The 13477-nt window shown below is 37.8% G+C and overlaps 1 protein-coding gene across 1 annotated transcript in view; it reads right to left on the reverse strand.

Moving 5' to 3' along the window:
* The window catches only part of LOC102813960 (aminopeptidase Q-like), a 142564-nt gene that overhangs the window by 12372 nt on the left and 116715 nt on the right, over positions 1–13477 (reverse strand). The window contains exon 19 of the mRNA XM_006870527.1: positions 3607–3682. Within this exon, the coding sequence (XP_006870589.1) occupies positions 3607–3682 (76 nt within the window). The remainder of the gene's footprint in view (positions 1–3606; positions 3683–13477) is intronic.

Below are 13477 nucleotides of genomic sequence, written 5' to 3' on the forward strand. Positions count from 1 at the left end.
CATTAATCTGAAATAATTATTTGTTGTAATTTTATAGCAGTTTTTGTTTTGTGCACCAGAATAACATTATAGTATGATTATTAAGCATAACTAGCTGTTGATGAGGATATTTACAAGTAACCTACATTTGTTTTGAAAACTGTTACAGTTTGTTGTTGTTGTTATGTGCTGTGGAGTTGGTTCACACTGATAGCGACCCTGTACAGGGTTTCTGAGGCTGTAAATCTTTACGGAAGCAGAAAGCCTCATCTTTCTCCTGCAGAACAGCTCGTAGTTTCAAACTGCTAACCTTGCGGTTCACAGCCTGATTCATAACCACAGCGCTACCAGAATTATCAGTGAATTTTGGAATTTTGATCATTGCTAAATGTACATCAAGTTTACCCATTCATTCATCAAACAATAACAACAGTAAAACTGGCTGAATTAAGAGACTTGAATATTTGATAATAAACTCAAGTCTCCATGCTAGATTTCTGTCCAGCATGTTCTGGGTGTGTCTTTTTTTCCTCCTCCAGGGAATCCCTGATAAATTGGACCCTGACAGCTCAGTCTTAACAGAGCCAAAACTCTAACAAGAGAATTCTTTTAGGAATTAGTGTTTCTTCCTCTCTGATAATAGCTACATAGCTACATAACTGACTACTTCTTTTTTTTTTTTGGCTTAGGATCAAATTTTAGGCTACTATGATGTAGATATATAGTAGTTAGTAGTTATTTGCTGGGGCGCTTAAGTTTCCTTTGGTGTTTACACCGGTTCTTTCTACTCTTAAGGAGCCCTGATGGTGCAGTGGTTAAGAGTTCAGCTGCTTGCTCAAAGGTTAGTGGTTGGACTCCAATAGCCACTTCATGGGCAGTCTACTTCTGTGAAGATTACAGACTTGAAAACCCCACGGGGCAGTTTTACTCTGTCCTGTAATAGGACTCCTGGTATGCATATTGTAGGATCAGCATTGGACTGTGAACCAAAAGGTCAGCAGTTCAAACCCATCAACTGTTTCTCGGTCATTTTGTGTTGAAACTGACTTAACAACAGCACTTAACAACAGCAACAACATAGGGTTGTTGCTAGTCTGAATCGACAGAGATGAGATTTCCCCCCCATCCCCCATTCTCTCTATTCTTAATAATGTAGTTTCAGACCCTGGTGTTTAATTTATACTTAAATATTTTGTATTTTTATCAATTTTATTGTGATATAATTTGTGTATAATTATATTGTATAAGACAATAAATTCTAAGCAATATACACCTGAGAATCCACAGCTATAATCAAGATAGAATACATTTTCACTGCATGCAAAATGTTTCTCATGTTCCTCTGTAGTCCATCCCTTCCTTTGTCACAAGCAACCACCAAATTGCCTTTTGTCATTAAAGATGATCTTGTATTTCCTGGAATTTTATGTAAGTGGAAAGATATAATATATTATCTTATTTATCTGGTCCCTTTTACTCAGGATGTGCATCTTGAGCTTCATCTATGTTGCTACATGAATTTGTTCTTTATTTATTGTTGGGTAGTTTTCTATTGTAGGAGTCCTGGTGTGGAGCTGTGGGTTAATATGTTGGACTGCAGAGTCTGTTTGATCCGCAAGGTTAGTAGTTCAAGCTCACCAGCTGCTCCACAGAAAACCTATACAAGTTGCTATGAGTAATAACCAACTCAATGGTACTTAACAACAACAAACAACAATTCTGTTGTGTAGATATGTTACATTTTCATTATCCATTTCCCTATTGTTGGATAGTTGGATGGTTGTTTTAAGCTCATGTACAAGTCTGTGTGTGGAAATAGGTCTTCAATGCTCTTGGGTGAAAACCTAAAAGTGGAACAAGTAGATCATAAATGTCTGATTAACATTTATTTAAACTGCCCTTTTCTAAAAGTGGTTGTATCACATTTCATTCCCATCAACAAGTTAGGAGAGTTCTAGTTTCTGGGTATGCTTGCCAATCTTTAGTATTGTAAACCCAATTTTAGCTACTCTACTGAGTATGCAGAAGCTATATTTATATTGTACTCTTGATTTACTCCGTGTGTGTGGCATTTTTTTGGTAGGTAGGCATTTGCTTTTGCTCTCAGTTTGTTTTCTGGCTACAGAATCCCCCTCTTCTTTTCTGAACTACACCTTTCCCCTCTCAGTGCCTGTGGTTTGTTTATGTGGGGTTGACTCTAGGTGTGAACACATGAGCCAGGCTAGCCCCATCACTGTATTTCATATACACACTCACACACACATATAGTGATTGGTGCATATGGCCTAATTAGCACTTTTTCAGGACTGAAGCTTGATGCTGGGTGATGCTAAGACTGGAGCTATATTTGCTATATATAATATGTATTTCTGGTGAAAGCCCACCTACGAAGTTTGGTCACAAGGAAATCAGTCAAGAAATGATAAATCCCAACATTAGGCTCTGGAATACAGATAAGGATCCCTGTTAGTGTAGTGGGTTAAGTGTTGGACTGATAACCTCAAGATCAGAAGTTCTAATTCACCAGTTGCTCCTCAAGAGAAAGATGAGGTTTTCTACTCCTATAAAGATTTATAGCCTTGAAAACCCTATGCAAGGTTGCTCTGTGTCTGAACCAGCTCCATGCCACACAACTAGCACCATCAGAATACAGATATAACTAAGATACTGTGTCAGTCCCCAAGGAGCTCACTGTAACCCCATGGGGTAGATATATTTACACAACTGACTGTAGTATAATGTGGTAAATACGATGATAAAAATATTCACCGGATGACTGGCAAACATAGAGGATGAGAAGGCAAAAATCAGGTCATTAAAACATTTCTAGAAAATAGGTGGTTGGAGCAAGGACTTAAAGGATGATTAGGAATGATAAGCCAACATCAGGGATGGGGGAAATACCCCACACAGAAGGTAGAGCATTTTTTGAAATCTTTTGTTGTCATTGTCATTTATATAACAGAATAAAACATAGCTTCATCCTGTGACATCTTCATGATCTTTGGTATATTTGAGTCCATTTTGTGTCTATTATAGATAACAGGAGAACACTATAAAATCAAAGATGTGAAACAAATGATAGTTTAAGAAAATTTGTAAATGATTCAGTATAGCTAGAGGGTAAGTGTCTGGGGTCATCTTTCCATCATTCTTGCTCGCTGAAAATCAATGGTGGGATAGACAAAAATGAGGCTAAAGGGGAGGGCAAGGGACAGATGATGACGGGCCTGGTGTGTCAATGGGAAGATTTTAAAATTTCTTCTGAAAACTACAAAAAGCTATGGACAAACTTGGAGCAGGGCAATACTTGACAGCAATAAAAAGGATGAGATGGAGAGAAGACCAGCCTGGGGCAGGGAGCCTGGGGCAGATTCTACTGCAGGAACTCAGGTGAGAAAGCCCAAACCTCCATGAATGAGAACAGTCTCCTTTTCAGAAGCAGGACACGATGCAAACAGCATTCATAACAACAACAGTTCCTTCATAGTGATAATAGCATTCTTGTGACCATAGATTGTAACAAGGCAGATAAATATATTATTTTTAATTTTAGCAACTCTAAATTATTTTTTAAGAAGTGGTTTCTAAGTTACCATTCTGTTTCACAGTCTTTAAAGCACTTACCTCTATAATCTGCAAATCTGTACTTACGGTTCTCCCAATAATATACATCAGAGTAACCAATGATTGTGATCCGTACCTACAAAGCCACAAGATGTTCATCAGCAATGGAAAACATTTTGTAAGATAAAGCTATATTTGTTTACAGCAGATAAATGCTAAATATACAGCCTCAACTAACTCATGTTGTTCAAATCTAAGCAAAACTGTATGAGCTAGTTTAGCTTCATCTTAATAGAAAATCTGTTATGTAGAAAATTCTATTAACACTAAAGAAGTATTTATAGTTAAAAATGATTTTTATAACATGTAGTTTTAACAGTTTTGTTTAAATATGAAAGATTCTTCTTATAAACAACAACTGTTCTTATCCATTAAGTGAGGTGATAAGAATGCACGTCGCATGTTTAAATTAAGATGATTTATAAGGGAGTGAATAAACACATTATGCCCTTTTAAAAACATTTTTTATTTAAAAATAAACACATTATGCCCTTTTAAAAAAACTTAATACAGGACTTATTTCAGAACTTCTGACTGAAACACCCTGAATGCCTATTTAAAATTTTGTATTTGTGTCTGTATTTTGGAGAGAGGTCCCATATCTTATGAGACTCTAAAAAGGTAAGCAATCACTGAAGGCTAAGTCCCAAAGCTCAAAAAAGCATGGAAATAAAAATTTCCACTTTAATTAAATATCCCTGAATCATCCAATCAGAATCATCTAAATAAGGAACCGTGAAGTATTCCATGGAAAAAGCAGAGAATACATACCTGCCCAAAGCATTGCTGTAGTTAAAAAGCAAATAAAGAGCTTTTGGAGGCATTAAATAAGAAAGAAAAATTAAGATAGGATTAATATAATAAACACAAGGAAATGGTTGGCCTGCCTTAAGAGTTAATACACACAATTGATTTACTTTGAAATTTTAAAAATTTTAAGAGTTATTTTTGCATCATATACAAACAAAGGTAAAAGAAAATCATGAATTTTGTTCTTTCTAAGTTCCTAGTTGTAATGTAAGTTCTGTCTGTCTACCTGAACTAAGTGGAGAGAAAGAAATAGTCTATACATAACCCATGCAATGCTGAACTCCTTCTAAGGGAAAGAGGAAATATTTCTTAGTTTTCCATTTTAATCAACCAGGTAGGAAAGGCGGCCTTTGAGAGGACTCAAGATATTTGGCAAAGTTTGTAACCTTAAAAAAAAAAAAAATTTTTTTTTAAAGTCAAAACCAGAGAAAAGCTATTGTCTTAGTTATCTGATGCTGCTGTCACAGAAGTATCACAGTAGATGACTCTAACATTCAATCTCTCACAGTTTAGGAGGCTCCAAGCCCAAATTCAGAGTGACAGCTCCACAGGAAAGCTTGGGGTAAAGTCCTTTACTTCTTTCAACCTCTGTGGGTCCAGCATCCCTTGGAGATCTCCATGTGTCTTGGCATCAATCTTCCCCTATGTCTAGGAGGTTCTCAGTGCAGGAACCCCAGGTCCAAAGGATGTACTCTGCTCCCAGCTCTTTCTTGGTGGTACTGAGGTCCCACCCTTCTCTCTCCTTTCACTTCTTGTAAGATAAAAGGTGATGCTACACCTCAAGTAATCTCTTATATCAGATCAGGGCTATGACCTGAGTAAGGCTGTTGCATCCCATCCCAATCCTGCCTTATTACTGAAACAAGCATAAACTAATCCTTGCCAACATAAGCCCATGAACCCATAGAGGTCAACATTCACAACACATCACAAAATAGAGGATTATTATATCAGATCAAAATTATGGTCTAATCAAGTTGACCATATTTGGGGGTGGGGGGCACATCTCAATCCATGACACCAAACTATGGTGATTTGTCAAGTCAATTTTCAACTCGTAGAAACTTCATGTGTCAGAGTAGTACTGCTCCATATGGTTTTCTCTCTGGTAGCGTAGTGGTTACGAATCGGGCTGCGAACCTCAAGGTCAGCAGTTCAAAACTACCAGCTGTTCTGCAGGAGAAAAATGAGGCTTTCTGCTCCCATAAAGATTTACAGCCTTGGAAACCCAGTACAGGGTCACTATGAGTCGGTACTGACTCCACGGCACTCAACAACAACAACAACAACAACAACAATCTTTAGGGGAGCAGATAGTCAGGTCGTTCTGACCACTGTGTGGCTGAATTGTTGTGTTCAAACTGCCAGTCTTTTGTTTAGCAGCCTAACACTCAACCATTGTACCTGCAGGGCTCTGTTCTAGATGTGTGATTTTCTACCAAGCACAAGGAGAAAGAGCTGGGTTTGAATCCCAGCTTACAAGCTGTGTGACCTTGGGTAAATTGCTATCTTGTAAAATGGGAGTGACATATAATTTTAAGCATTATTCTGGAGGCTAAATAAGAAACTGTATATTGAAACACCTATTTGAGTGCCTGGCATACTCCATCTCTTCCTGTTCTGGCCAAAGATACAGATGGCTTGACACTCTAATTGAAGGACCAATCTCTTTGAAGTTACTGAGCAAAAATATACATATTTTAGTTTAGTACTAAAATTTATCTGTGGTGTAGTGAATTATCTAATGTCTCTTCTACCCATAGTTTGGAACTCCCACCAAACAATGTTTCTGCCTTGCTTGATCTGAGTAAGAGAAGGTGGAAGAAGACACTTATGGTGGTGGTGGTTATATGCTGTGGAGTCGGTTCTGACTCATAGTGACCCTGTACAGGGTTTCCGAGGCTGTAAATCTTTACAGGAGCAGAAAGCCTCATTTTTCTCCCACGGAAGAGCTGGTAGTTTCAAACTCCTAACCCTGAGTTAGCAGCCCGATTCATAAACACTATGCTACCAGAGCTCCTGAAAATACTTATGTTGTTGTTGTTAAGTGCCGTTGAGTGGATTCTGACCCAAAGCAACCCTCTATAGGGTTTCTGAGGAGCAACTGGTGTGCTTGAACCACCGACTTTGCAGTTCAAATGGCTTTGCAGTCTGGCACATTAACCCACAGCACCTCACCAGGACTCCGAAGATACTTACGTTGTTGTTGTTGTTAAGTGCCGTCTAGTCAATTCCAACCCATAGTGACCCTGTATAGAGTTTCCAAGGAGCAGCTGGTGAGCTTGCAGTTCGAACGACTTTGCAGTCTGAAACATTAGCCCACAGCAAAGATACTTATAGGATGACATAATTCAGATGTGAATGTTTCCAGAGTTCATTGTAATTGTAAAAACTTGAACCTCTCACACAGGTATAAAATGAATCATCTCAGAAGCAGGAGGTGGATCTCATTACTATCAAAAAAGAGGCAGGAGGAAATGTGTCTTTTGGACCCTAAGATCCCTGTGCGTTGACCTGCCTCGACTCAGGGACAGAAACCTGTGACACTGGAGGAGTAACAGAGGAGCAGCAGCAACAGAACCAAGAGTCAGAGCACAAGACAGAGCAGTGACCTTCGGAACCCACGAAGCAAGTAAAGCACAGTAACTTAGGGCAGGAAGTTTGCTTATAGAGTGGGGTGCCTCCTGGCATGTAAGTGAGGGAACTAGGTTTGCTAGTCTCTGGAACTAGAAACAAGTACCATGAACTCAACAAAGGAAGACACACAGAACAAAGAAGCAGCAACACCACAAAGAAAACAAACATAATGGCAGCAATTAATCAATACCTATGGATAATTACACTGAATGTAAATGGATTAAATGCACCTGTTAAGAGATAGAGGGTGGCAGAATGGATACAAAAACAAGACCTTTCAATATGCTGACTGCAAGAGACACATCTCACACACAGAGACAAAAACAGATTAAAATTAAAAATCAAAGGATGGAAAAAAATATACCAAGCTAATTGCAATAAAAAACAAACAGGAGTGGCAGTACTAATCTCTGATAAAATAAACTTTAAGGCAAAAAACAGCATAATAGATAAAGATGGACATTATCTCATGATTAAAGGGACAATTGAACAAGATGAAATAACCATAATAAATATCTATGTTCCCAATGAAAGAGCTCCAAAATATATAAAGCAAACTCTAAAAGATTTGAAGAAAGAAATAGATGATTCTACAATAATAGTGGGTGATTTTAATACACTGCTTTCAAAAATGGATAGAACAACCACAAAGAAACATGACAAAGACACAGAAGAACTAAACAATACAATCAGCCAACTGGACCTCATAAATGTGTACAGAGCATTCAACCCAACAACTGCACAATACACATTCTTTTCCAGTGCACATGGAACATTCTCCAGAATAGACCATGTCTTAGGACACAAAACAAATCTCCATAAATTTAAAAATATCAAAATACTACAAAGCATCTTCTCAAACCACAATGCTATCAAATTAGAAATCAACAATAGGAAGACCAAGGAAATCAAGTCAAATACATGGAAACTGAATAACACCCTGCTGAAAAGCGACTGGGTAGTAAAAGAAATTAAACGTGAATTCACAAAGTTCCTAGAAATAAATGAGAATGAAAACACAAAATAACAAAATCTTTGGGACACGGCGAAAGCAGTGCTGAGAGAACAATTTATTGCCATAAATGCACACATCCAAAAAGAAGAAAGAACCAAAATTAACACATTAGCACAGCATCTACAACAATTAGAAACAGACCAACAGAGGGAACCCACAGCCACCAAAAGAAAAGAAATAACAAAGATTAGAGCAGAAATAAATGAGATAGGAAACAGAAAAACTATAGAAACAATCAACAGGACAAGAAGCTGGTTCTTTGAAAGAATAAACAAAATCGACAGACCATTGGCAAACCTAATGAAAGAAAAGAGGGAGAAGACACAAATAACACACATTAGAAACCACATGGGCGATGTCACAACGGAACTGAAGGAAATCAAAAGGATAATAACAGAATACTAGAACCAAGTACCTTCAGGCAGAGGTTTATGGTGGAGTGATGTTTCCTGTGGACATTTATTAGCATTTGACTGAAACTACTGTTCCCTGAGCATTTTCTGATTCTGTGTTGTAACCTGTTAACTTCCTGAATAAACCCCATAATTGTTAGTATGGTGTCTGAGTTCTGTGTGGCCGTTACAACAGGTAATTGAACCTGAGTTATAGAGAGGCACAACCCTGGACTGGGTGATGCTACATATTATTTCAATGTATCCTACTTCATATAAAGATAAGAACCAGTCTGTGACAACATAATTATGCTTTTTAAAGGCTGACAACATTTCAAGATGGTGGGTGCATTGATCTGGGTACTTTGCTCTGGGTCAGCTTTTTCCTTTTCCTTACCTCTTCCTACCAGGTCTGGTTCTCTGTGTGGTTCCTTTGTCTCCTTGAATAGCTGCACCTCCATAACTGTTGTTTCCTGATTCTTGCCCTGCTCAAAATTTAGGACCTCCCAACACTGTTATATCCACTGTCCTTCTTCAAGGTTAATTAAATAAACATTGAGGCACAATAGAATCAGCACAAACCAGCTGCCACATCATGGTAATGGACCCTACAAAGCTTCTCACATTTTCTTGTATTCATATTTAACCCCTCTGGATCTTTTTCCTCATCATGATATACAACAGAACGAAAATGAGATTGAATACAAGGTTTCACATTTGGGACTCTAGGCAACATAATATTTTTAAAAGTAAAGTATTTGGTGAAGAAAGTAAAAGTCAGGAGGAAGCGTGATTACGCCTTACATTCTATATTCAAATAAAAGCCAGAATATATGATATATATACACATATAATATGGAGCTCTGGTAGCGTAGTGGTTATGAATCAGGCTGTGAACCACAAGGTCAGTAGTTCGAAACTACCAGCTGCTCCACAGGAGAAAGATGAGGCTCTCTGCTCCCGTAAAGATTTACAGCCTTGGAAACCCTGTTCAGGGTTATATGGGCCGGAACCAACTCAACGGCACTTAACAACAACAACATACACATATAATATACATGGAGTCCTGGTGTGATGCTGTAGAATAAGCACTGGACTGCAAGGTTGGTTTGAACTACAAGGTCAGCAGTTCACACTCACCATCCACTCCCAGGAAACCCTGTACAAGGTTGCTATGAGTCGGAACTGAATCGATGTCAATTAACAATGACATATATATTATTGTTCTGAATGATGATTCTAATATAAATGATGACAGTTCAAATACCACTCTTACTACATATAATTAAAAAAATCAGAAACATTCCGTTGCTGCATACACATTATACATTTTTTCCCACAGGATCTATCTATCTATGAAGTCCACCACTTGTCTGTCAGTTTATCATACTATGGTGGCTTGTGTAATGCTCTGATAATGGAAATTATGCTGCCAGTATTTTAAATATCAATGGGGTCAACAGTGGTGGACAGATTTCAGCAGAGCTTCTAGACTAACAGACTAGGAAGAAAGAGAGGCAGACCACTTCTAAATGGTTAGGCACTGAAAACTTTATGAATAGCAGTACAACATTGTCAGAAATAGTGTCAGAAAATGTGCCTCCCAGACTGGGAGGTACTCAAAATACAACTGGGGAAGAGCTGTCTCTTCAAAGTAGAGTTGACCACCATGTGTGAAAAGAGCAATGCTTTGGGGACTTTCATTTGCTGACGGGGCACAATTCAAAAAAAAAAAAAAAAAAAAGCTGAAAACATTCAATAATAATCAGAACATTGGATGTACAAAGTATGAATCTAGGAAAATTTGAAGTTGTCAAAAATGAAATGAATATATAAAGATCAATATCCTAGGCATTAGTAAGATGGAATGGACTGGCATAGGCCATTTGGAATCTGACAATAATATGGTTTCCTATCCTGGGAATGACAAATTGAAGATGAATAACATCACATTCATCATCAAAAAGAGCATTTCAAGATCTATCTTGATGCTTGGAATCAATTAGTCCAATGGACCAATGGAGCAAGTATCAGTCACCACAACTCTGAGAGCGGAAGAGCTAGAGTGTACCTGGATTTCACTAGCAACTGCTCTGAAAGGGATCACATAAGATGGTCCTGAGTATAATGGAAGAAAATGTGAATCAATACTCAAAATTATAAAAGAAAGACCAGGCTTACTGGTCAGAAAAAACTGGTGGAACCCAAGACTATGGCTCTTGATCACCCTTAAGGTATGTAATGGAACTTATCCATCTGGCCCAATTTTCAGCAAAGGAGTAGACAGGTATATAGAGGGGCAACAACACTAGTAAGGTACGCTCACCATGGAACAGTCAATTCTTCAATACCAAAGGGCAACATATACCTAAGGACAAAATTAAGAAGGGATAGGAAGAAGGGTGGAATGAAAACAGGAACCAGAGTGGGGAAATGGGATACCTGTTGTTGCATGGAGGGTATAGACATTATTGAGAAGAAACTAAGTATGTGATTTGTTGAATGTAAAACTAATGATCTTCTCTGTAAAACTTCACTTAATTCACAATGACAATTAAGAAAAGATTTATCTTGAAGTACAATGATGCTTGAGATAGGATAAAATCCATATGTCTACAAGGAAGACTAATCAATAGCACTATTTTTCAAATTTGCACACTAACCACTAAAGACAGTGATGGTTAAATTGAAGACTTCTACCAACTTTTTCCCACTACTTGTCATTAGTTTGTTGTACTGTGGTGACTTGTGTGTTGCTGTGATGCTGGAAACTATGCCACTGGTATTTTGAACACCAGCTGGGGCACCTCTATTGGATAGGTTTCAATGGAACGTGGAGAATAAGACAGAATAGGCAGAAGGAGAGGTGGACTACTATTGAATATTTATCCGTAGAAAAAGTTCTGAATAACAGGGAACATTGCCAGATATAGTGCCGTAAGATGAAAACATTATGGAAAGCAACAGAACATTGTCAAATATAGTGCTGGAAGATGAGCCCCTCAGATTTGAAGGCACTCAAAAAATGACTGGGGAAGAGCTGCGAGCTGCCTCTGCAAAGTAAACTTGACCATAATGACATGAATGGAGTAAAGCTTGCAGGATTTCATTTACTGATAGGGTTCAACTCAAAAGAAGAAACAGCTGCAAGCATGGAATGTATGAAGTATGAATCTAGGAAAATTGGAAGTGTAAAAAATGAAATGTGAATGCAGACCAGTTGATAATCTACACATTAGTGAGCTGAAATGAACTGGTGTTGGCCATTATGAATATGACAAACATAGGTTTACTGTCTTGGGAATGACAAATTCAAGAGGAATGCATAGATTCATGGTCAAAAAGATCTATCTTGAAGTACAACATAGTCTGTGATAGGATAATATCCATATGTATGGAAGGAAGACAAGTTAATACCACTACTATTCAAATTTACATGCCACCACTAAAGCCAGTGATGATGAAGTTGAAGGCTTCTATCAACTTCTTTAGTCTGAAATTGATCAAACATGCAATCAAGATGTACTGATAAATACTGATGATTGGAATGTGGAGGTTGGAAACAAGAAGGATCAGTAGTTGGAAAACATAGTCTTGGTGATAGAAATTATTCTGGAGATCACATGATAGAATTTTGCAAGGCCAGTGACTTCTTTATTGAAAATACCATTTTTAAGCAACATGAAAGATGACTATCCCCATGGTCCTCACCAGATGGAATCTGCAAAAATCAAATTGACAACATCTGTGGGAAAAGACGGTGGAAAGCTCCATATCACCAGTCAAAACAAGCAAGGAGCTGATTGTGGAACAGAATATCAATTGCTAATATGTAAGTCCAGGCTGAAACTGAAGAAAACTTAAACAAGTCCATGAAAGCCAAAATATGACCCTGAACATATCCTACCTGAATTTAGAGACCATTTTAATAGATTGGAAACATTAGACATTAATGACTAAAGACCAGAAGAGCTGTGAGATGACATCAAGAAGATCAAACAAGATGCAAGCAAAAGGTCATTAAAAAGACAGGAGAGACAGAAAAGACCAAAATGGATGTCAGAAAACATTCTGAAACTTTCTTTCCAGCATATAAATGCTAAAGTGACTGGAATAAATGAAGAAATAAAAGAGCTGAACAGAAAATTTCAAAGGGCAGTTCAAGAAGACAAAGTAAAGCATTATAGTGAAATGTGCCAAGACCTGAATTTAGAACCCAAAAGGAAGAACACGCCCAGCATTTCTAAAACTGAAAGAAAGGAAGAGAAAAATTCAAGCTTTGTCATGAAATATTGAAGGATTCTATGGGGGAAAATATATAGAGAATGATGTAGAAAGCATCAAAAGAAGATAGAAAGAATATACAGAGTCACTGTACCAAAAATTAATGGTCAATGTTCAAACATTACAAGGGATGGCAAATGATCAAGAACTGATGGTATTGAAGGAAACATCCAAGCTGCACTACAGGCTTTGGCAAAACAAACAAACAAAGACTCCAGGAATTGATAGAATACAAATTGAGATCTTTCAAAAAACTGATGGAACACTGGAGGCACTCACTCATCTATGCCAAGAAATTTGGAAGACAGCTACTGTTACAATAATCAATCAGTCACAATCAGGTCCGCCATTTTAGGCAGTACTTTCCGGGTTTTTCCCTCTCCCCTCCCTTCAACTCCATTTTGTAATCTTAGGTTTCTGTTTCCCCACCCTAAGCTACAAGGCACATAATTTAAAGGGTAACATGGCTTTTGATGACTAACAACATGCAAGATGGCGGATCGGGTGGAAGTGCAGTAAGAGCTCTGCCAGCAACAACACAGAATGCCTGACCAAGCAAGCAAACATGCAATCAGATGTATTGCTCATAACTGGTGATTGGAATGCAAAGGTTGGGAGCAAAGAGGAAGGACCAGTAGTTGGAAAATTTGGACTTGGTGATAGAAATGATGTTGGAGAACGAATGATAGATTTCTGCAAGACAAATGATTTGTTTATTTCAAATACCTTCTTT

The sequence above is a fragment of the Chrysochloris asiatica genome, unplaced genomic scaffold (assembly GCF_000296735.1).
Source record: "Chrysochloris asiatica unplaced genomic scaffold, ChrAsi1.0 scaffold00143, whole genome shotgun sequence".
Lineage (NCBI taxonomy): Eukaryota > Metazoa > Chordata > Mammalia > Afrosoricida > Chrysochloridae > Chrysochloris > Chrysochloris asiatica.